Source organism: Phaseolus vulgaris, chromosome 11, assembly GCF_051622355.1.
Source record: "Phaseolus vulgaris cultivar YP4 chromosome 11, ASM5162235v1, whole genome shotgun sequence".
In the NCBI taxonomy this organism is placed as follows: domain Eukaryota; kingdom Viridiplantae; phylum Streptophyta; class Magnoliopsida; order Fabales; family Fabaceae; genus Phaseolus; species Phaseolus vulgaris.
In genome coordinates this window covers 7,740,221-7,764,666 of record NC_143508.1, presented here as the reverse complement: position 1 = coordinate 7,764,666, position 24,446 = coordinate 7,740,221, and the positions used below count along the sequence as shown (strand labels likewise).

The window sequence follows — 24,446 nt, the reverse complement described above, 5'->3', positions numbered from 1 at the left end:
AATGTTCATAATTATTTAGACTGACTTTAGATAGTTACAAATTTGTCTGTATCAAATGTGATTGCAGTAATCACTACACAAACAAAATTTTAAAGGATTATTTAACGTAACAAAAATCATAATGAATCACAATAATTTTACATAATTTTAAATTTCACATATAAAAAACAACCATGGTCTCTACCATGTTATAAAAAAATCATTTAAAAGTGTTCTTCACTTTAATGATTTAAGGAATTACATTGCCATACTTATGTTGTCATTAGAAAAGCTTAAAAGTCTATAATGTATTTCAGAAAACCTGTATCGATACACCAAAACTTTCTAGAAACATAATAATTAAATATAGTTAAAATATTTTATTGCATTTACTTTACATGCCTTTTAAATGCCTTAATGCAAGAATTTCGTTTTAATTTATGTTATTTATATTATTAGTGAAGTCAAGACGTTCACAAATTTTATTAAGAAATTTCAATACTTTTCATTACTATTCAAATTAGAATATTATTATTGTAACTAATTATCATTTGTCTTTCAACTCAAACAACATATATCTTCAGATAGATTAACAAATGATTTAAATAAAGGAATGCACAACTTTCTCGCATTAAATGTATATGTGTATGACTATGAATAATATTCTTTTTTTAAAATTGGGTATGAGATAAGGATGAATGCGTACATATCTGTCATGTCTTGTTTCAATACTCGTCCTTATTTTAAACTACTAAAACACTTTTAATTTATCAGGTAACTTAAAAAAACTTATATTAACTTTTTTGGGTCTTTAGTTTAATAAGTTATTTATAGGTCACACATTTAATAATTTTTATTTTTTATAAAAAATTATTTAATTAATAGTTAGAATAATAAGGGGACCGATATATATGAATATACCAGTCATTCCCCAATGAGGATGAGGATAAAACAAAATATTCATATCCGTTGGATTTAAGAATGAACATATGAATATTTTTTTTATTTTGAAGATGAGGATGAGATAGTCTAACTGTAGTCACCTTATTATATTGTCATCCCTAATCATCACATTAAATGTCAACACTTGAGTCAACTCAAATAATCATCGTATTAATTAAGTATCATACCTATTCATACAAATTAAGTTTCATTTCTACAACACCATTTTTTTTTCAAACATTTCTTTCTCAACATAAATCAATTTCTTTTTTTTTTGTCTCAATTCAATTAACTTCAAATAAAAAATTATTTCAATGACAAAACACTTAATTTTTATAATTATCATTAATTCAACAATATAACCACAACTTTAAAAAACCATATAAACCTAATTTACTCATCAATTATACCTTTATGTACACGTTAACATCATAAAAAACAATATTAAGAATTTTTATATATCTTATTTATCCATAAAAAAACTTAATATCATAAAAAAAATCCAATAATTTTAATAATATCACTTTGGTTCATTCACATATATATAACCTAGAATTTCAAAGTTTTACATCAATTCCAGCTATGAATTTCAATTAACTTCACTTACCTCAAAATATTGCATATTTCAAAATAATTACTTTGAAGAAAGAAAAGAAGTAGAATTTTCTAAACTTTTACTTAGAAAACTTGATTAAAAAATCAAATAAATCTAAACTAATGAAGGTTCATCTTTTATAATCATATCTTACGCAGGTCTACCTAACTCATGCATGCAAAACCAAAAAATAAAGACTCCAGACTTAGGAGAAAATAAAAATTTAAATATAACATGAATGTTGAATTACTAAGCCATTCAAAATATTATGTAGACAAAAATATTAAATAGAAAAAAAATCAATTGATGTTCCTCTGTGCTATTTTTGAAAAATAAGTGTGTAAAAGACTATATTATATATGATTATCATTTAGAATTATTGGATAAATTGATACCCAAACATAGTCAAGTGTTACTAATGATTTCTTTTTATTTCTTACTGTCTTTTTAGTGAAGATGATTTTTTATTTATTTATTAGTACCATGAAGTAAGAAATATATTTTATATATGTGTTGACAATATTTTATAAGCTTCACATTTCTAATTTTTTATTCATGCTTTATATTTTAAAATTTTTTACTAGCTTATTGTGTTTTGGTTGTAATTATGTTAATATATGTTAACAATTATAGGTTCTAAATAAGTTCATAAACAAACTTAAAGAATTTTCTTATAAATGTTTTATTATCCTTGATTTATAATTTTTCTGATAATATGTCTAAAATCTTTCTGATAAAGTAAATGTTTTAATTTTTTCTTACATTACTGCAGTTATTCTTTTGCAAAGTTAGCCCTTGAAATGATCCTCCATTCTATGAAGTAACTGTTGTGAATTATGTAATTGCAGAGTGCACTATCACGCTTGAAAAGGATGTACATGTTATGGTTTAGAAAAATGTTTCATGAAGATCCAAGACAATATTATACATCCACTTTTGAAATACACGTATTGTATATTTCTTATTTGTTTTTATCAATTTCTTTCATCACATTATATTTCTACAAGCTTATATTTGTTTTTCTCTCTAGGTATAGATAACTGTTTTGAGTATTAGAGGAAAGTGTGTTACTAAAATAGTGGAGTGTATATAGTATTAACCATATCAGCACAAGAGATGAAGCTCAAGCTTGACGTAGAGCCCAAATAAAAAAAAATGAAGGTCATTCTTCCTGAACCTCAATCACTTCTTCAGCTACCTCCATAAATTTAAAAAATCCCAAAATTACTTTTCAGTAAAAAAGTAAAAATAGAAATATATTATAATTTACATATTCTGGAACACAAAAATAAAATCCGTAGTAAAGAACTAAAAAATTACACATTTCAAATTATGTAGTCGAGATCCTAGGATAAATTTACCGAATTATATAATTTAGAACCTATTCAACAACTAACTATATAATATCGTAATCCAAAACTTATATAAACTATAAATCCTACCAGAATTATTAAATTACATAATCTGAAACATATTCAACAACAAACAATACTGGATTATGTAATCCAAAACTTACTTTAAAAAATAAATCTATCAAATATGTAATAATAAAAACCTTATGGCATTAAATAATTTGGAATCTATTTAACTATCTAAAACTATCGAATTACTCTATCCCATTTAAAATACTGTGGATGAAGAGGGTAACGTGAACAATGAAGGACCGTGACAGAGAGCTTTAGAAGGGAGGAGAGTTTTGAAGGAGGTGGAGCTTTGGAAGGGGATGGGATGCCGCTGGGGGAGTGAAGGTGCAAAGTGAGTGAAAGTGAATGTGAAAAGTAAAAGTAGATTAAAGTAAAAATTAGATTAAATTTTAATTTTTTAATATTTTTTACTCAGGGTATAACGATAAAATCGGTTTTAATATAGGAATTGCTGAAGAAGTGATGAAGGTGCAGAAGAAGCAGTCCACTTAAGATAATTCTTGTTAAAAATATATAAATATGTACTTCCTAAAGTCAAATTATCTCGAGTAACAACTCATAAACGACCAATATAATCCGTGTAAAACCTTACCTAATTCTCTTTGATTAAAATAACAAGCCATTTAATAGACTATTAAAGGCTTAGATAAAATATTGAATTAAGATTCTTGACTATGTCTTTCAATAGAAAGTTAAACACCACTTCACAGTAGTCAAATTAAATTTTAATTTTAAGCCCTTAATACTACAGTATAGAATCAAATGGTAACATAATTTAAAATACATTTCACATCCACAACGCAAAACAAGCAGAAATTTGGGTTGCTTATTTGCCAGTGAATATGTTCTCCTATGGATAGCCGACGGCCTTTTCTGAAAAATCAAACTTCAAAAACTCTGGTGCTTACTCTGGCAATGGATATGGTTTATGACTCCAAAATTCATTCACTTAACGGAAAATCATACAATCACAATCTGTGTAATTAGAATACATTCAATGAAGATATAAAATTATCTAAAAACAATGTTATTTGCAACTTAAAACGAGATTCTGCCCTTGCTGCTGCAGAAAATAATCCAGCAGCAATTTGAATACCCAGGTCTTTAGGTTCTTTATTTAAACCGAAAAAAAAATTAGCAGTGGAATAATAGGGTAATCTATCTGAAAGAATATGATTAGATTCAAAGGACCCTAATACGTTACAATATAGAACCACGTGAATGATAATATTATAACCGAAAGACTAAAATTAAGAGCCCAAAATTACCTATGCTTACACAATAAACTTGGAAGAAAAATATCAAATGACTACCTTATTTCAATCATAAAAATACCATAACTAGGATCCAATTTATAACTTCCCTCTTCTCCCAAAAGCCAATCTAAAACTGTTTATAAAATACATTTTTTCGATTGAACAGACATTGGAATAAATACGCTCTTTCGATTTTCTGCACAAAACTGTTCTTCGCCGTAGCCTAATACCTAAAATCAAACAGTTAGGCCTTGTGGGGCACCGGCAACAGGTGCCTTGGGCTTTTGTTTTTCCACCACAATGGCCTGCGTGGTCAACACCATTCCAGCAACTGAAGCAGCATTCTGTAGTGCACACCTTGTAACCTTGGCAGGGTCGATAACTCCCGCGTCTACTAAATTCTCATACCTGTCAGCCATAGCATTGTAACCAACCTCCCATTCACCATTCTTAATCTTCTCCACAACAACTTCACCTTCTATTCCAGCATTTTGAGCAATCAATGCAGCAGGTGCTACCAGAGCCTACATTGTGTACATAAAGGCAGCAGAAGGATCAGCATTCATAATATTTTTTAGATTTCTATCACAGCATATCAAATGAGATATTAAGCTTATTAAAGATTATAAATATAAATAGAAAATTCATTAGTCCAATGTATATATATTGAGAAAGGATAAATTTAATCTTGATTATTATGTAGATACCATTTTCCATTTGAGATCTGAAGCATCCTGAAATGTGAAGGGATTTTAAAAAGCATCTAAACAAATAAGTTTAAGGTGGAATGGGTTTGTAGCTTGCAATTATTGCGGCTTGTGAAAGCAATAATTACACCATACTCGTCAGAGAATGTGCAAATTGATCATCATTCTCACCTTTTGCACGATGTCAGCTCCTAGCCTTTCGTCTGCCTCCTCAAGCCTTTCCTTGATTGCTGGGACATAAGTGGAGAGATGAACCAGTGCAGTACCTCCACCAGGAACAATACCTTCCTCAATGGCAGCAAAAGTTGCATTCTTCGCATCCTCAATTCGTAGCTTTCGATCCTCAAGTTCAGTCTCTGTAGCAGCACCAACCTTGATGACTGCAACTCCACCAGACAATTTAGCTATCCTCTCAGCCAGTTTCTCAGAATCATACACTGAGTCAGTCTCTGACAACTCCTTCTTTAACTGACCAATTCTGGCTTGCAACTCATCCTTTGTTGCCGCATCAGCAATGAGAGTAGTAGAATCCTTGCTGATGGTCACTTTCCGAGCCAAACCAAGCTGCTCCACTGAGGTGCTTTCAATAAGCAATCCCAGATCACTCGCTTGGAACTCAGCACCTTCCAGTTCAACGTACAAAGTTGTTAACAAAGTATCTCAAGAAAAAAAAAATAGTACTACAAAGTTATACTTCCACAACAAATTTGTGTTTTCTACTTATAGATGTACTTTATTAGACATTGAAGATGTGCCAGCTCCTACTTATAGAATAAACATTGACATGATTATAATACTTATAACATGAACAACATCAACAAATCATTCACATTAGCCACAAAATACTGTCTGTGCTCAGGCAATATCCAACAACAAATTTAAAACAGATATAAGTTCACATACCAGTCAATATAGCAATGTCTTGAAGGAGGGCCTTTCGTCGCTCACCAAAGCCCGGAGCTTTGATGGCAGCAACATTAAGGATACCACGCAGCTTATTCACAACAAGGGTGGCCAAAGCCTCACCGGTGACATCCTCCGCAATGATAAGCAAAGGAGCTCTCAGTTGAGTGGTTTTCTCCAACAATGGAATTATATCCTTTATTGCTGAAATCTTCTGATCCGTAACCAACACTCTCGCATTCTCAAATTCAACTGTCAACTTTTCAGGGTTTGTAACAAATTGAGGTGAAATATACCCTCTGTCAATCTACAAGATTAAAGCCATACAATTAGACTCATAAACAACACAACTCTTTGGCCCTATTTAGATAAACTTTACAAAAGAAACATAAGTTAAACTATGTGTCTCAACTTTTAGAAAGGGTAAATAAGAAAGCTTCTATAGATTAAAGTGGATAAATTCATTTTAGCTTATAAAAGAAAAAAAAAATTCAAGTTGTCTTCTTATTTCTTATATAAGAGTACTTATTGAAAAGTTTATCTTCTATTATCACAATTCTGCATAGAAATCGCACCTCCATTCCTTCTTCCACTTCAACCGTCGTCTCAAATGAAGACGAAGACTCGATGGACAAAACACCATCAGGTCCAACCTTATCAATTGCTTCCGCAATCATTTGCCCAATCAACTCATCATTCCCAGCAGATATAGATGCAACAGCTGCCACAACACCAACAAAATACATAAAAAAAAGCTCTTAAAGCAGCATCTACATAGCAAAAACATTGACAATAATAACATTGCAATAATACCTTTGATATCATCTCCACCTTTGACAGGCCTTGCTTTCTTCTCCAACTCCTCCACCAATCCCAGCACAGTTTTATCAATTCCTCTTTTAAGAGACACAGGATTTGCCCCAGAAGTCACACTGAGAAGCCCCAGCTTAATAATTTCGCGAGCAAGAACAGAAGCCGTGGTTGTCCCATCACCCGCAGAGTCATTAGTCTTACTGGCAACCTTAATTAACATTTTCAGAATCATTAATCTTATTAGCAACCTTAGTTAACATTTTTCCACAGTCTAAAACTACCAACATCAACAAAAACAACCACACATTCACAAACCTCTCTAATAAGAGCTGCACCAGCATTCTCCATGGCGTCGGGAAGCTCAATAGCGCGAGCAATTGTCACACCATCGTTAACCACTTTTGGACTTCCAAACTCATCCAACACAACATTCCTCCCTAAAAAAATTGCAAGCAATGAAATAATCGTGAATCTCTGTTCTACTTAACAAACACAATAAACAAATCTAGTTTTACAATAAAAGCCCACCTCTCGGCCCAAGAGTCAGCCCAACGGCGTCGGCGAGCTTGTCAATGCCGGCCTGAATCGCAGCCCGGGAACTCTGGTCGAACGCAATCTCCTTGGCGGAGGCCTTCACCGCGAAACGGCTATTCGGTTGCCGGTAATTCACTCTTCCGTTGTGGTTCGCTCTTCGGGTCAGAGACTGTAAGAAAAGAAAAAAAAAAATAGAAAACAGAGACGGAGATAAACATAAAAACTAGGATGTTAGGTGTTCGGAGGAAAATGAAATTGAATTGAATTTGGAGAAGGAACCTGGCGGTTAGGAGTGCGTAGAATGGAAGCGGAAGAGAGAGCGTTTGCAGAAGCCATGGTGTGGAGTGAAGGGAAATGGATAAGGGAGTGGTAACTCTAATACACTGAAACAGAGTGAAGAAGATTAGGGTTTGGGCTTTTATGGAGAGAGTGTTGGGGTTCTAGAAAATTCCACCTATTCCAGAACCGTTGGGAGGCTCTTGTTAACGCAAATTGCAACTTCGGATTTGTCGCTTACTATTATTTACTACACCATGTAAGAAAACAAAACCGTTTCTTCTCCTAAAAATAAAATCGACTTTACTTATAGACAATTTTATTTATTCAAATTAGGATTTTTATTTTTAATTTTAATGCGTGAAATGTAATTTGTAAAGTGATTATTGTTTTATTAAAATTTAATATTATAATATAACATGCATAAATGTTCAATAAATTATGAAGTTGTTACGGTTTGTTTGTTATTTGGTTGATAAAAGTGTTTTTTTTTTCTTATTTCACATTTTAAATAGCGAAAAATTCTTCCGAACTACTATATATTGGTTTAGAATAATAGTAATATCATGTGGAAAAGTGTCGTAAGAATAATATTATAATTTAAAAATATTATTAAGATTATTTATAATGCTAAAAAAATAAAATACAAATCTACTGCAAAACATAAACTTATGCCTAGAGACCAGATGCAAGACAGAAACCCATCTAAATGGGATTTATGAAAAGGGAAACGTGTTTTTATTAGAAATGTGTTATATGGAAATATATTTCTGAGTTGGAATTCGATAGAAAAAAAAGTGAGTTGAATTGGTTTTGTTTATCTAACGGATCAAAGCGTGGGTTTAGGGAGGAAATTTAATAACAAGATGGTTAGGTAAAAAAACTTGTTTTAATTAAATTATTGGTTTCTAACCTGATAAAATTAATTATTAATTTAATTAGAAATTAATTTAAAATATTTCTAACTATTATTAAAGATCAGTTTCGACTCTAATTGTGATATGCTTCCTTATTTCTTTACTTAGGGTCACCTCATTAGGATATATGTAATTATATTAATTTTCTACATTTTAAACAACAGAAACAATTATTTTTTCCTCTCTGGCTCGTTTTTTTTAGTGTTTAGGGTATGGATCTATAGATATAGATATAGATGGTTTCAAAATGTTAGCTATTATATTCAATATTGGACCCTTTTACTCAAATTTGTAGCTCAATAATAGTCTTTGTTGTCATAGAAGATCCATAAGCCATAGTGTATAAAAGAGTAGTCTCGGGAGATCAGTAGGCTTTAAGATGTCCTTCATCCTACAGGATTGGACCTTGACTTAACTCTAATCCAGAACCCCCACCCCAGCCCAATGCTTGGAACCTAGTTAGGGATATTTCTTCCTGCACCCCTACATTTTTCTTCTTGCATCCCTATATTTTTTTTTCATACCCCTACATTCTTTGAAATACCAGTATTATTCTTGATAATTTGGGTGATTCTGGAATAGAAATTATGTAAGCAAAAGCTGTTTTTGGAATAGGAGTTTCTGTAAACAAAGTGTTTTTCAGAATAGGAAATCTGGAAGTCAAAAAATAATTCCAGAATATATTTTTTGGAACACATTTTTTTAATTTCCAGTGGTTAATCTGGAATTCATAAAATTTGTTCCGGAAAGTATGTTCTAGAAATATTCCAAAAAAAATAATTTGAAAGTCATTTTTAAAACGAGTAAAATGGTCTTTTCCAAAAATGATGGGGTGCAAGAAGCCATTTGTTGGGGGTGTAGGGAGAAACACTTCCTAGTTAGGCTAGTGTGGACTTAGTTATAGAACTGTTTCTTCCTGCACCTCCATATTCCGGATTATATAATCCAGAAGTCTGGATTTGAGAGTAGCTTCCGAATTATGTAATCCGGACACACATTTAAAAAAAGGCTTACAAATTACATAATTCATAAGCTAATTTAGACTTCCAGATTATGTAATCGGAAAACTAATCATACATTTGAAAAAAGGCTTCCAGATTACATAATCTAGAAGCTAATTACAAATTTGGAAAAAGATTTCCAGATTACATAATCTAGAATATTATAGAGGAAAATTTTTGGAATATCAAAAGTTTATGGATGTGGGAGAAGAAAATATGGAGGTGCAGGAAGAAACAGTTTAGTTATAGAGCTGCATTTTTCCTGCACTATATCACAAGGCTTTTTCTTCTTGCAGACCCTCATTTTTCTTCATGTACCCCATAATATTTAAAATACCATTTTAGTTTTCTTTAAAGTGATATGAAAGTCTTCCAGAACACACTTTCCAAAATTCCTATAATGAGATTTCTAGAACAAAATAAAAATTTCTTGAACAAGATTTTTCATAATGAAAATTTCAAATGTATGAAATATATTCTGGAATAAGTTTTCTAAGATTTCCATAACAAACTTTTTGGAGCCTATATAATACCTTTTGGAATACATTTTTTTGGAATGAGTTTTTTGGAACAAGATTTTTAAAACACATAAAATATATTATGGAAAGAGATTTTTGGAATAATATTTTGTTTGTAAGGCGTTCTCTCTCTTTTTTTACTCCTTTGCAGTATTCTCCCTATCTTATTCTACTACAACAATGATGATGTAACAATGGCGACAGTAGTGGCGATAGTGGTGGTGTAGTGCAATGAGGGAGATGTAAACGAAGAACAAACACAGTGCCAGAGCAGAGCAGGGAAGGAGAGTGAGAGAGAAATGTAAAATCCATGAGGGCAATGTCATTATACCAATTAAGGGGGGTGTAGGTAAAAAATGGGGGTGCGAAAGCAAAAACCATATCACAATCTAGTGAGAACATGGACTATGCACTCATTAATCACCTTCACTCACCATAATTGTTAGTAATATAACTTTCACATCAATAAACAAACTTAACAATTAAGCAAATAATGCAATTTCTTAGCACATAATGACATAAAAAAGGTATAACTTGAAAAAAGACCTAAAAAGTATGACTTTATCAAGGTGCATAATAATATTTTTGTATTTATAATGAAGTTATATAGTTTGATCTATCACATCTACCTCACTGTAACTCCTATAATGCATAGATTCCCTAATCCCTCCTGTTACACCAGGGCCCAACAACATCAACAAGCCCAAACGTCAGATCAATAAACCTAGATGGATGAAAGACTTTCTGATTTAATCGGCCTAATGAATGTTCAATTTAATTGCTTTCAATTTTCAATGTAATGTGACTTAAAGGGGAAGCCCATTGTATCCTTTGGGAAAACCCTATTTGAATACGAGTTCAATGAATGAAGAGGCAGCTTTGCCCTAGGTCTTAAAATTTTTTTATCTCTCGTAGTTCTTAGTATTACTGTAGCGAAAACCTAACATTGGTGCTTTCATTGATTCTCATGGCTCCCAAACTCCAAGCCAAAGACCTAGAAGACATACTCAATTCCATCAAGGAACGTCTCTCTGCCCTTCAATTCCAGATGGATGAACAACAAACCCGTGACGCCACCATGGAAGCCAGAAAGGACTCCATCCAGTCCACCCTTACCCTTCTCTTAGATCATACGATACCTCCACATAACCACCAAAGTTCCTCCTCTGCAGAAACCCCTTTTGTTCCAGCAGCTACAACACCCATCCCCACTAACCCTCAGATCCCTGCTCCACAAACCATGCCAAACCCTAACCCTCATCCACAATACCATCCACCAAACCCTTCTAATATTAGACCACCTAAGTTGCAGCTGGCTTTCTTTGAGGGCTCTGATCCCTTGGACTGGCTTTTCCAAGCTGAACAATATTTTTCATTTTACCAGATTCCCCCTGCACAAAGACTATCGATGGTCGCTTTTCACATGAAAGGCGAAGCACTCAGCTGGTTTAAATGGTTACACCAGAACAACCTGGTCACCGACTGGGTATCATTCACCCGTGCCCTGGAGCTCCGCTTTGGACCTTCAACATACACCAACCATCAAGCATCGCTCTTCAAACTACAACAGGTAACCACGGTAACAGAATACCAAACTCGTTTTGAAAAACTCTGTAACTGCACAGTCGGTCTCACTCCAGATATTATTCTCAATTGTTTTATCTCGGGTCTCCACCCAGATATTCGTAGAGAATTGTCCATTCTGAATCCATACTCCATCTCTCAAGCAATTGGTCTCGCTAAACTCGTTGAAGACAAATACTGTGATTCCAAACCTAGAATCCCACGCCCTTTTCAAGTTCAGAACCACAACACCATCCATACTTCTTCCCAGTCACCACCCACAAGAACCACTCCAAACCACCAATCACAGACTACCCTACCCATTAAACGACTCACCACAACTCAACTACAAGAGCGTCGTGCACAGGGATTATGTTATAACTGTGACGAGAAGTATATCCCAGGACACAAATGCACACCATCTCGATTCCTACTGCTCTTGGATGATCTTGACCCACCCCTGGATCCTGTGGAGGAACCATCCACCACTATAGAGTACCCAGAGACCATACATTTTCATTTATCACCACTGGCCCTATTTGGTAATCCATCGCCCCAAACCCTGAAATTTACTGGAATGATTCACAACCTTCCTGTCACCGTTCTGGTTGACTCTGGCAGCTCCCATAATATATTACAACCGCGTATTGCTCACCACCTTCACCTACCCTTTCAACCTAGTCCCCCACTGTCAGTGATGGTCGGAAATGGTGCCTTTATCCAATGCCAAGGCATTTGTCCTTCCGTCGACATTTCCCTCCAAACATCAACTTTTACAATTCCCTTTTACCTCTTACCCATTGAAGGAGCTGATGTAGTATTGGGTATTGACTGGTTGCGTACCTTAGGACCTATTAAGGCAGATTTTTCCATCCCCAGCATTGCCTTCACCTACCAAAACCAACCCATCACTCTACAAGCGGCAACCACTTCTACACCCACCAGAACAACCTACCATCAGTTTTGTCAATATCTCTCTACTAACTCCATTGCATCTCTCCACCTCTTGTCAATTGATAGCCCATCATCATCCCCAAGCTAGCTAGAAAGCAACCTACAAAATTCCTCTTCCCCATTATACTCCTTACCTTTTCCCATCCAAGCCATTCTCCTCCAACATCACTCAATTTTTCAAATACCCCACGGGCTACCCCCACCGAGGCTACACGACCATCAAATTCCCCTCCTCCCACACACACCTCCTATCAATGTTAAACCATATCGCTACCCACACTCCCAGAAGGAAACTATCACTACTCTCATTCAGGAAATGTTGCAAGATGGTTTCATCAAACCTAGCAACAACCCTTTTTCATCCCCTGTCCTCCTTATAAAAAAGAAAGATGGTTGGCGTTTTTGTGTTGACTACAGAGCCTTAAATGCAGCCACCATCCGTGACCGCTTCCCAATACCAACCATCGATGAATTGCTAGATGAATTAGGTTCAGCTACAATATTCACTAAGCTGGATTTATACGCAGGGTATCACCAAATAAGAGTCACCCCAAAGGACACCCATAAGACAGCTTTCAGGACCACTGATGGACATTACGAATTTTTAGTCATGCCATTTGGCTTGACTAATGCACCCTCTACATTCCAAGCTGCTATGAATGATTTTCTTCGACCATATTTAAGGCGGTTTGTCCTAGTTTTTTTTTTCGGTTTGTCCTAGTTTTTTTTTATGATATTTTAATTTATAGTCCTACATTACAAGATCATATTACTCATTTACAGATTATTCTGGATCTCTTAGACACTAAGCAATTCTTTGTGAAGCTAACCAAGTGCAGTTTTGCAACCACTCAAGTTCATTACTTAGGTCATATCATTTCTCTTGGTGGTGTTTCCCCTGACCCAGAAAAAGTCACTGCCATACATAATTGGCCACAACCACGTTCACTCACGGAACTCAGGGGCTTCACTCACGGAACTCAGGGGCTTCCTCGGTCTCACCGGCTTTTATAGAAAATTTGTTCAACATTACGCCACTCTCGCCGCTCCTCTCACCGACTTATTACATAACCAGAAATTTATGTGGCCTGTGACCGCTGATACAACTTTCACCGAATTGAAATTACAAATTGCAAGGGTTCCTACACTACACCTTCCAGATTTCAGCCAGCCCTTTGTAGTGGAGACCGATGCGTCTGCAGTGGCAGTGGGGGCAGTGCTCAGCCAGAACAAACGCCCACTTTCATTCTTCAGCAAGAAGATGTGTCCACGACTCCAAGCGTCATCCGTGTACGTAAGGGAGATGTATGCAATAACAGAAGCAGTAAAGAAATGGCGTCAGTACTTACTAGGCCAACACTTCAAAATTTTCACAGATCAACAAAGCTTGCATACATTACTGTCACAGACGATTCAAACACCAGAACAACAAAAATGGACAGCAAAATTACAAGGATATGATTTTCAAATTTTATACCGACCTGGAACACAAAATGTAGTTACTGATGCTCTATCCCGCCAAGGAACACCAACACCTTCATTGTTGTTTGCTTTGTCTTCGCCGATTCCCCTCTTATTTCAAGAGTTACAACAGTTCTTCAAAACCTCGGAAGTTGCCCAGTTAATTCAGTCGTGCACGCACGATCAACCCCAACCCAATTTGTTCTCAGTTCGCAATGGGATGTTGTTCTTTCGACACCGACTGTTCCTTCCGGCGTCCAATAAATTTAGAGAACAGATCCTCCACGAAATGCATGAGTCCCCCACAAATGGCCATTCCAGCCTCAAGCCTACCCTCGCTCGAATTGTTGCCTCGTTTTATTGGCCAGGATGGACGCGGGATGTGAAACAATTTCTCCAACAGTGCGTCACTTGCCAAAGAAATAAATACATGCCAAAAAAAAGTCAGGGGTTACTTCAACCTCTATCGACACCAGCACAAGTATGGGAAGATTTGTCTATGGATTTCATAACTCACTTACCTTCCTCTGCGGGTCACACGGTAGTTTGGGTTATCTGCGACCGCCTCACCAAGTACGCCCATTTTCTGGCTCTTCCCACCCACTTCACGGCGTAACAACTCGCACGACGCTTTGCTGTGGAGATCTTCCGCTTTCATGGAATGCCAAAAACAGTCGTATCAGATCGAGATCCACTCTTTGTTAGCACGTTCTGGAGACAACTATTCAAAGCTCAGGGTACAACATTAAAATTTAGCTCTGCCTATCACCCACAAACGGATGGGCAAACTGAGGTTTTAAATAGAGGGCTCGAAGCTTACCTGCGATGTTTCACGGAGGACCACCCGCACACATGGTACCAATACCTCCACCTCGCAGAGTTATGGCACAATACGACTCATCACTCGGCTATTGGCACCTCTCCCTTCCATGCTCTATACGGTCGTCCACCTCCCACCATCTTGGATTTGTTGCACACGCCTCGCGTTGGCACCACTATATCGGATCTGCTACATCAGCATACCTTAGTGTTGCACTCTCTCAAACATAATCTCCGCAGAACTCGCCAACGCATGTGCGACCAGGAAAATCGACACCGTTCGGACCGCACGTTCAACGTAGATGATTGGGTCTGGGTTCGCCTCCAGCCATACCGCCAACAATCTGTGGAACGTCGTCCCTGTCAAAAACTATCTCCTCGCTACTCGGGACCATACCAAATAAGCCGCCGCATAGGCACCGTTGCGTATGAGCTCAGATTACCTCCCTCCTCTCACATTCATCCGGTCTTCCACGTCTCACTTCTCCGGCTTTTCAGAGGACCAACACCATATCCCTCCCCACACCCAAACTCAAACTCCAGCAAGAACATTAACTCGACTAACCCTTTAAGTTCCACAATTCAAACCACACCTGACCCTCTGACTACACCGCCCTTGCCGCCCAATCAAAATGCGCCAACACATCTAATCTCAATTGTGTCAAAGAGCCCAAATCTTGAGCCTCACACTTCACCTAATATTCAGAAAGCCCCAACTACACGTAACCTCACTCATAACTCTGCGCATGCCACTACACATAATCTTTTAAATGCCCCTGGCCCACCCCTAAAAACCCGTGCCCCACCCACTCCTCATAATAACCCTTTATCTCAAGTCCCCACATCAACTACCGTAAACCACATTAGTTCCCCCCTCGAGCCCCGTGCCTCACCCACTTTCCTTAATACCTCAAACGTAGAAAACCCTAACCCGAGTCCAACAACACCTACACCTATGTCCAAACCTTCACTCCCACACATTCACCAAATTCCTATAACAGCCAAGCCCAACCAATCAGCCCAACAATCCCACTTAACCCAACAAGAACATCAGACTCACTTTGAGGACAAAGTGTCTCAGCCAGCGGATGGTAATGTTACACCAGGGCCCAACAACATCAACAGGCCCAAACGTTAGATCAATAAACCTAGATGGATGAAAGACTTTCTGATTTAATGGGCCTAATGAATGTTCAATTTAATTGCTTTCAATTTTCAATGTAACGTGACTTAAAGGGGAAACCCATTGTATCCTTTGGGAAAACCCTATTTGAATACGAGTTCAATGAATGAAGAGGCAGCTTTGCCCTTGGTCTTAAATTTTTTTTATCTCTCGTAGTTCTTAGTTCTTAGTATTACTGTAGCGAAAACCTAACACCTCCCTTCCAATTTTGAGTGTTTGCCAAGTAAGAAGAAAACTTACTGTTGTGAGTTTGGCAATAGATATAAGGTTAAAGATAAACTAAAAAATATATAAAACATTATAAAACATGTAAGAACTAGAAAAATTAATTGTTTCAGAACATATTCAACAATGATGTAAGGCAATTTAAACATATATTGGTTTGGCTTGAAATTTCAACACCACTAGTATCTAATATCCAAGAATTATTAGAATTCTTACCTATTTCTAATTGGGATGTAAAGGATTCACCAACAACATTGCTTATGAGACGTTTCATTTGCAGTTAAGTGTATAATCTTGAGAAGTTGTTGAAATTTGATATGGAGTGAATTTATTTGCATATATAAATCAAAACATCATAAAATAGTTACATTACATTGTCATTCAATTCCAAATTTAAAGTAAAACAATTATTTTTTAACTTTTTGTGACAAATTAAAAAATAGTCACAATTTTTATACTTATCACTATTAATTATATTATTTTGTTAACTTATAAAAAATTATAAATTTAAAATAACTTAAATTTAATATTCTTTACCACTAATATAAATATATGTGCTTGTAAATTTTTTATTAAATATATAAAAATAAATTTATAACACATTATTATTGAGACATATTTTAACATACTAATAATTAATTATTTATCATTGATAAAAATAATTATTAATTTATAAATATTTAATACATTTATAATAATTATATACTTATTATAAAAAAATTAATATATATATTTTTTAGTAATTATTTATAATATGTGTTGTTAACCTTTTAATATAATTATTGTGACATTTCTTAATTTTGTCACTATTATGAATAACATTTGTGACAAATAAAATGAGTAGTCACAAATAATAGATAAATAGTGACAAATTTTATCTTTATCACTAATTTTAATATACTTATTGTGATATTGTTTAGTTTTGTCACTATTATAAACAATATCAGTGAGAAGGAAAAAAATTGTCACAAATAATATATAAATAGTGACAAATTTTATATTTATCACTAACCTTTTGTCACTAAAACTATTTTTTCTTGTAGTGACAACGGGACAAACATAAACTTACATTTCTTCACTCTCTAGTAATGGGTTTGTCTCATAATCAATAAATAAAGTAAATGAATTGTGTTTAACTAAATCTAAATCAGAACAACTAAAAGTAAATAACATTCAATTTGAGCATACATGAAAAAAAATTGTGTTTAACTGAAAATGAAGATTCATATTACTTGAAGAATGAAAGTGAGGCGAAAGCGTTAAGAGATTATGAGAGAGGCTGCAAGGGAAGTGTTCATAAAAATTAAACAACATCAAGAAAAGGTAAGAAAAGAAAGTGGTAACATGCTATATCGTGACAATAATAATAACTATAATATTTACTTCCATAAAAACCTATTTCATTCATTTTAAACATCAAATAACCACTTTCTTATGTTGTAAGCAATATCGTGTACAATAACAAAATACGAGACAAACAATTTTAAAAAATAGACGAAGCAGAAAGATCTGAGACACCAAATTCATAAAATGTATTGTAGTTCCAAAATGAAAACACATCGCAGTTATGGAACTAAGAACGGAAACACACTACGTGAGAACAATTTATTTACAAAAACAAAGAACTCACTAAGAGTTAGCTAGAGAAGTGATATAGGGTGTGAGAAACGGAAAAATTGAAAACCAATTTTAAAAACCTAAATAGGGAAAACAGAAAATGGTAGGAGAATATTAGTTGAGAGATGAAAATCAGAAGAGTTAGAAATGATTTACCTTTAAAACCACTTACAGCCTCGTGCGAGCAACAAAAAGGGATTTGCTCCCAGCATTGGGAAATTGATGAACTGAAGTGTGAAATGTAGATTTGCGGTCCTAAGGGTTAAGGGTTTGCTCCCCACGCTAGAAAATTGGTGAAGTTAAGAGTGAAGTGTGAAACAAAACACTCCCGTGTAGAGTTTCTAAAAGGAAGAGTGAAAAATTGGTGAAGTTAAGTGTGAAGTGTGAAACAAAACACTCTCGCGTTCTGGAGTTTCTAAAAGCAAGAGTGAAGTGCATAAAAAAATTAAGAAATATTCCCGCACCTTTCAAAATAATAAAATTAAAATACTTTATTGCTACTTATTAAAAAAACTGTTCATATTTATGGGGGTTTCAAAATCCTCTTCTATGTGTGTGTTTTACTAGAGGTTATAGTAACCTCCAAGAATAAATCTCTTCTAAAATTATAAATTTTTGTAGTGCTTATCTATTTTTCAATTTATACAATTGTATTTAACATAATTTTTATAAATAATATTCATCCCTTTAATTGATTTTAAAAAATATATATTAAAGAAGTATTAATTGCATTTAAAAAATTTCGCAGATACTTTTTATTTCATTAAAACATTTATATATATAGTTGCTCATATTAAAACATATGTATACTTACTATATATAAATAGTAACAAATTTTATATTTATCATTAACCTTTTGTCATTAAAACTAATTTTTCTTGTAATGGCAATGGGACAAACATAAACTTACATTTCTCTACTCTTTAGTAATGGGTTTGCCTCATAATCAATAAATAAAGTAAATGAATTGTATTTAACTAAATCTAAATCACAACAACTAAAAATAAATAACATTCAATCTGAGCATACATGAAAACAAATTGTGTTTAACTGAAAACAAAGATTCATATTACTTGAAGAATGAGCCACAAAAGTGAGGCGAAAGCGTTAAGAGATTATGAGAGAGGCTGCAAGGGAAGTGTTCATAAAAACTAAACAACATCAACAAAAGGCAAAAAAAGAAAGTGGTAACATGCTATATCGTAACAATAATAATAACTATAATATTTACTTCCATAAAAACCTATTTCATTCATTTTAAACATCAAATAACCACTTTCTTATGTTGTAAGCAATATCGTGTACAATAACAAAATACGAGACAAACAATTTTAAAAAATAGACGAAGCAGAAAGATCTGAGACACCAAATTCATAAAATGTATTGTAGTTCCAAAATGAAAACACATCGCAGTTATGGAACTAAGAACGGAAACACACTACGTGAGAACAATTTATTTACAAAAACAAAGAACTCATTAAGAGTTAGCTAGAGAAGTGATATAGGGTGTGAGAAATGGAAAAATTGAAAACCAATTTTGGAAACCTAAATAGGGAAAACAGAAAAATGGAAGGAGAATATTGGTTGAGAGATGAAAATCAAAAGAGATAGAAATGATTTACTTGTGAAACCACTTGCAGTCCTCGTGCGAGCAACAAAAAAGGATTTGCTCTCAGCATTGGGAAATTGATGAAGTGAAGTGTGAAATGTAGATTTGTGATCCTGAGGGTTAATGGTTTGCTCCCCACGCTAGAAAATTGGTGAAGTTAAGAAGTGTGAAACAAAACACTCCCGTGTAGAGTTTCTGAAAGGAAGAGTGAAAAATTGGCGAAGTTAAGTGTAAAGTGTGAAACAAAACACTCCCGCACTCTGGAGTTTAGAGTTTCTGAAAGGAAGAGTGAAGTACGTCAAAAAAATTCAAGAAATATTTTCACACTTTTCAAAATAATAAAATTAAAATACTTTATTGTTACTTTTTAGAAAACCGTTCATATTTACTAGGGTTTCAAAAATCTCTTACATTGCGTGTTTTACTATAGATTCTAGTAACCGCCATTAATAAACCCCTTCTAAAATTATAAATATTTTAGTATTTGTTTATTTCCCAATTTATACAATTATATTTAACATAATTTTTATAAATAATATTTATCCCTTTAATTGATTTAAAAAAATATATATTAAAGAAGTATTAATTGTATTTTAAAAAATTAGCAGATACTTTTTATTACATTAAAACATTTTTATATATAGCTGTTCATATTAAAACATATGTATACTTACTATACATGTTCGCATTAAAATATTTACTTTCCCTATATTTTTATACTTTTTGTTATGCAAAAAAAAGGGAGAATAACTACAACTCATATCAACGAATCCTCAAATACGTTTGTTATTATTATTTTTTTCAATTAGAATTTGATTTTGTTTAATCAAAGTTTAAAAATACATGTTACTAATATGAGCTCTTTCTTGTTTAATTTTATTGATGAATTTAAAACCCGCAACTTTAAGTAGGTTATATATATATATATATATATATATATATATATATATATATATTCTTCAAATATACAAATGGTCTAAACAATAGTCACATGAAATAATCAAATGTTATATATATATTAAAACCTCATTTTTTTCTCTTTAATTAACATTTTTATTTTATTCAATCATAAAGAAATGTTATGTTTTTATGTGAAAAGAAAGAAGCAGCACGTGTGTTATGAAACGGTTGTTTTTGGGGAGTCCTTATATGGTTTCATGCTTGTGAGTTATCAACTTGATTTGTTTCATTGCCTAAAGAGAAGACAACTCAGATGCTTTAGAGCAGAAACGTTTATAACTCTTAGACTGAACCTGTGCAGAGAAGACAACCAAGGAAGCTCTGCTACAAAACGTTTTAAGCCCTAAACTTGAGTGCTATAACACTCACATTGCTTACATATGTCATGTCATTTGCATCTGCACTTTTGGAATGCACCACAAAAAGTTAATGCAGCTTCTAAAAATGCCTTGGTGGATTAAAGTGCCTTGGTGGATTGCATTTGAAACCTTTGAATAACACTAAAAATGCTCATTTTGCTCAGGCTTTCTTGGGCGTTACAAATGCAGGCATTGATGGTTTTACCACATTGCATCACAAGCCAAAAATTTCAAGCTCAGATTATGCCAAAACCTTCCCAATTTGAAACTTTGAAGGCTAAATAAATGTGAACATCTTCATTCCTTCTCAACTGTATGTCAAATAGAAAAGAAACTTACATTAAAATAAAGGTAAATAGATAAGATTCAGCACAACAAATTATTAACATTTAGCTTTTAGATGAAACTAGCCTGTTGATCTATTACAGTGTTATGTTTAAGGGTGACGCTACTTAAGTGTTCTTTTTTATTTAATTTATTTTTTGTTGATAAAAAAAAATATTAACATATTTTAGTTTTGGAACGATAAAAAAAAAGTTATTACAATTTTTTTAATTTTATTTATTTTGTTTGAATTTCTTTAACAATTGAATTAATTAAGCAAGTTTTTGGTCTTTAATTATTATTACGTGTGCTTGTTAAGAAAAGAATAAGATTAATATACAATTAACTTTAAATAAGTCACTAATAATTTTAAATTTACTAAATAAAAAATAAATTGTATATTAATGTTCATTTTTTTCTTTAATATATATGTTACAACTATTGAATGGTGCTCAATTATATTAACCACTAATCGAGTTTAAAAAAAAAATATTGAACTGGTTATTTTTTTTTATTAAAATTGAAATATATCAATAATTGGTATACTAAATCCTCTCCTTACCCTTAAATTAAAAACAATTCCTTATTTATTAAAATAATAATGCCTTGATAACTTGTGTTAAATTTTAATATAAACTTTCTATTACATAAATTACCAAAGTGAATGCTAATCCTAATTGAGAATAAAAGAATTACATCTAAAATGTTTCCATTTAAGCAACCATCCAAAACAGAAAATAGGAATAATTCTACATGTTTTACAAAATTTCTTACTAATCCTCCAACTTTTTTATGTTTAAGAAATTAATACATTTATTGTTTTAATGAATATTTTCTTCAAAAAATATTTTTAAAAAAAATTGTAGAAGATAAATATTACTCTACTAATAAACGTTTCTGCTGGTGGAGTGGGATGATTAGTATAAAGAGCCTTGAGTTTATTAGGTTTTGTTCACATCAAAGTTGTTTGGTTTAACCAAGCAAAAACCATGGCTTCTAAAACCCCACTCCCTCTTCAAGCCACCAACACAAAGCTACCATCTCTAAGGTCAAAGAAAGATCGCCACACCAAGGTGAATGGCAGAGAACGACGTGTTCTTTTGCCACCTTTGTGTGCTGCTCGCATCTTCCAACTCACTCGTGAGCTAGGTTACAAGACTCACGGAGAAACCATAGGGTGGCTTCTACGCCAGGCTGAACCCTCCATTATTTCTGCAACTGGCACTGGGATATCACCTTCCATGGTTGATGTAACATCATCATCACCATCTTCATCCTCACCGTCGTCACTACCCACACTTCCACTACCTTCTGAGGGTGATAACGTTGTTGGTCAACATGCAAGTTCGGTACATTTGTCAACAGACAACGAGATCAATTCAAAAGAGACGTTTCCACCTTTCGATTTTGATGTGTTTGCAAACTTTAATGTGGAATTTTCTGCTGCTGAGATCGAAATGCTCCAATCATTGATGACGAGGTTGGGCTGAGGTAGAAGGTGGTGATGGAATGAAAGAATGAAGTGATTTCTAGTGTTTTTCTTAATTACTTTTAATTACCAAATATTCACAAAGTTAATCCATGTCCTTGGTGTTATTAGGATATATAACTTGTTGAATTTGGTTGCACTATTCACTTGGGACTTAAAATTAAAAATGCTCTGTGTTGTTTTTTTTATCATTACTCATAAAAAGAACATAGAATAATAAAGTTATCACATTTTCGTCGGAAATCATATATTATAAATAAGATTAGTTTCTAATCTAATCAACTTAAAAAAAACTAAGACAATAAGATAAATTTTTTACGCATAAAATCATATATGATTTAGTTAGGTACCTTTTTCTTTTATTTTATAAAATTAAAGAAAAAAATTACCAAATGAAGAAGAAAACATTCACGTCTTTGCGCAATTAATCCATTAATAGTAAATATAATATAAAATATATTTTTATTCGTATAAAAATTTTAAAGTTCAATTTTACTTTTGTAAAAATATTATCTATTTTTAATTCCTTTAATTTGAAATATGTCAACCAAACAATACTTTTTATTCAACAAAAGAATAAAATAAATACATAAGATATTTAAAGAATATCTCAATCCTTATAAAAAAAGTGACGATCAAGATTTTACATTACATAAATCATCACAAAAAACTACACATGTATTGCATTTAACTCAACTTGGAAAAGTACTCCAAGAGATTCCTACATGTTTCATTCAGCAACAAACTGGACTGGGGGTTTTATAAGAGGGAAGCGTTTTGGGATGGAGTGTGGCTAGAATCAAATCCAAATTGGGAAGGTGGAAAGGTAGGAATTTGTCTATGGTTAAAATGATTTGTCTCATCAAGTCAGTTCTTTCGGCTATTGCATAGTTTTAGATGACAATGTTTATGTTGTCTGTTATTGTGATAAAAAAGATCGTGAGTATTTATAGAAAATTTCTTTGGGGGTGGGGTTCTGAAGGGAGGAAGATCGTTTGGGTTTCTTGAGAAAAGGTCGGTGAGTCTCGGGAAAGTAGTGGGCTTGGAGTAGTTAATATCAAGGATTTCAACTTGGCTTTGCTGGGTAAATGGGTGTGGCTGTTGGGGGTGTAATGAGGTAGGTTTGTGGAAGGAGGTTGTAGAGTCCATATATGGAGTATGGAGAAATTTGAAGCAAGATAGGTGTATCTATAATGTTTCCCTTTGGTGGAAAGATTTGAAGTTGATATGGAAATTAGAGAAATGGGGTAGTAATTTCTGATACTGCTTAAAGTGGGAAGTTGGTAATGGGAATTCTATCAAGTTCTGGGAGGACTGGTGGTAGGCGTTGAATCTTTGAAGTTTAAGTTCCCAAGGCTTTTTTCTTTGAGCGTCGAGAAAGATGCGTTGTTGAGTCGTTGTGGGTTTTGGACAAACGGTGTCTGGAAGTGGTCTTTGGTGTGGAGAAGAAGTCTATTTGATCAGAAGAAGGTCCAAGTTATACAACTTCTCGAGGTAGTGCATGTCTCGTGCCCTGTTCTGGAGAAAGTTGATAGGTGGGTTTGGAAAGTCGATAAGCTTCATCAGTTCTTAGTTAATTCGGCTTACGAGATTCTATGAGGTGTGAATGAGGGGGGACTGGGTGAGGATGTTTAAATTACTTTGGAGGATTAAGGTTTTGCCTTCTGTTCAGGTTACTGCTTGGAGGGTGCTGGAAAATAAGCTCGCTACCAAGGCTAATTTACTCAGACGCGAGATTGCGGTCGAAAGTGTTTGTTGTTGCTTTTGTGGGGGTAAGTGAGGAGGAGCTAAATCATATGTTTTTTTTTTTCTGCAAAGTAATTTGGCTGGTGTGGAATCTTTGTCATGCGTGGTTAGGTATTTCGTCGGCTGCTCCTCTTCACGCTTACTCCCATATTCTGCAATTCAGAGCGAGTAATGCTCCAGAGTCAGTCAATTTAGGGATGAGAAATATCAAGATTGCGGTGGTTAGTGAGATTTAAAGTCATAGGAATAAGATTAATTTTAAAGATAGAGTT

The 24,446-nt window shown here is 33.8% G+C and overlaps 2 protein-coding genes and 1 pseudogene across 3 annotated transcripts; 2 read left to right on the top strand and 1 right to left on the bottom strand.

Annotated features, from left to right (window-relative positions):
* Positions 1-4,227: 4,227 nt before the first annotated feature.
* CPN60A (chaperonin-60alpha) lies at positions 4,228-7,543 on the bottom strand. Its single transcript, XM_068647547.2, has 8 exons — positions 7,433-7,543; positions 7,148-7,322; positions 6,935-7,056; positions 6,620-6,827; positions 6,382-6,527; positions 5,807-6,113; positions 5,075-5,526; positions 4,228-4,720 (listed from the first exon to the last, which is right to left on the bottom strand). The coding sequence occupies exons 1-8, from the start codon at positions 7,487-7,489 to the stop codon at positions 4,433-4,435; spliced, it is 1,755 nt and encodes a 584-aa protein (XP_068503648.1). The 5' UTR covers positions 7,490-7,543; the 3' UTR covers positions 4,228-4,432.
* Positions 7,544-10,832: 3,289 nt separating this feature from the next.
* Positions 10,833-13,103, top strand: LOC150023025 (uncharacterized; annotated as a pseudogene). Its single transcript, XR_016517707.1, has one exon. The product of XR_016517707.1 is annotated as an uncharacterized LOC150023025 (transcript).
* Positions 13,104-21,928: 8,825 nt separating this feature from the next.
* Positions 21,929-22,429, top strand: TCP16 (TCP domain protein 16). The gene has a single exon (XM_068628510.1). It carries the CDS (start codon positions 21,929-21,931, stop codon positions 22,427-22,429), a length of 501 nt encoding a protein of 166 aa, XP_068484611.1.
* Positions 22,430-24,446: the final 2,017 nt, after the last annotated feature.

Bases quoted from the DNA above. Each gene is read 5' to 3' on its own strand.
- TCP16 (XM_068628510.1), top strand. From the start codon at position 21,929: ATGGCTTCTAAAACCCCACTCCCTCTTCAAGCCACCAACACAAAGCTA.
- CPN60A (XM_068647547.2), bottom strand. From the start codon at position 7,489: ATGGCTTCTGCAAACGCTCTCTCTTCCGCTTCCATTCTACGCACTCCT. The intron at 6,528-6,619 runs GTATTATTGCAA...GTGTTGTGGCAG, and splicing joins AGGTGGAGATGATATCAAAG to CTGTTGCATCTATATCTGCT. The intron at 5,527-5,806 runs GTATGTGAACTT...TTGAACTGGAAG, and splicing joins AGACATTGCTATATTGACTG to GTGCTGAGTTCCAAGCGAGT.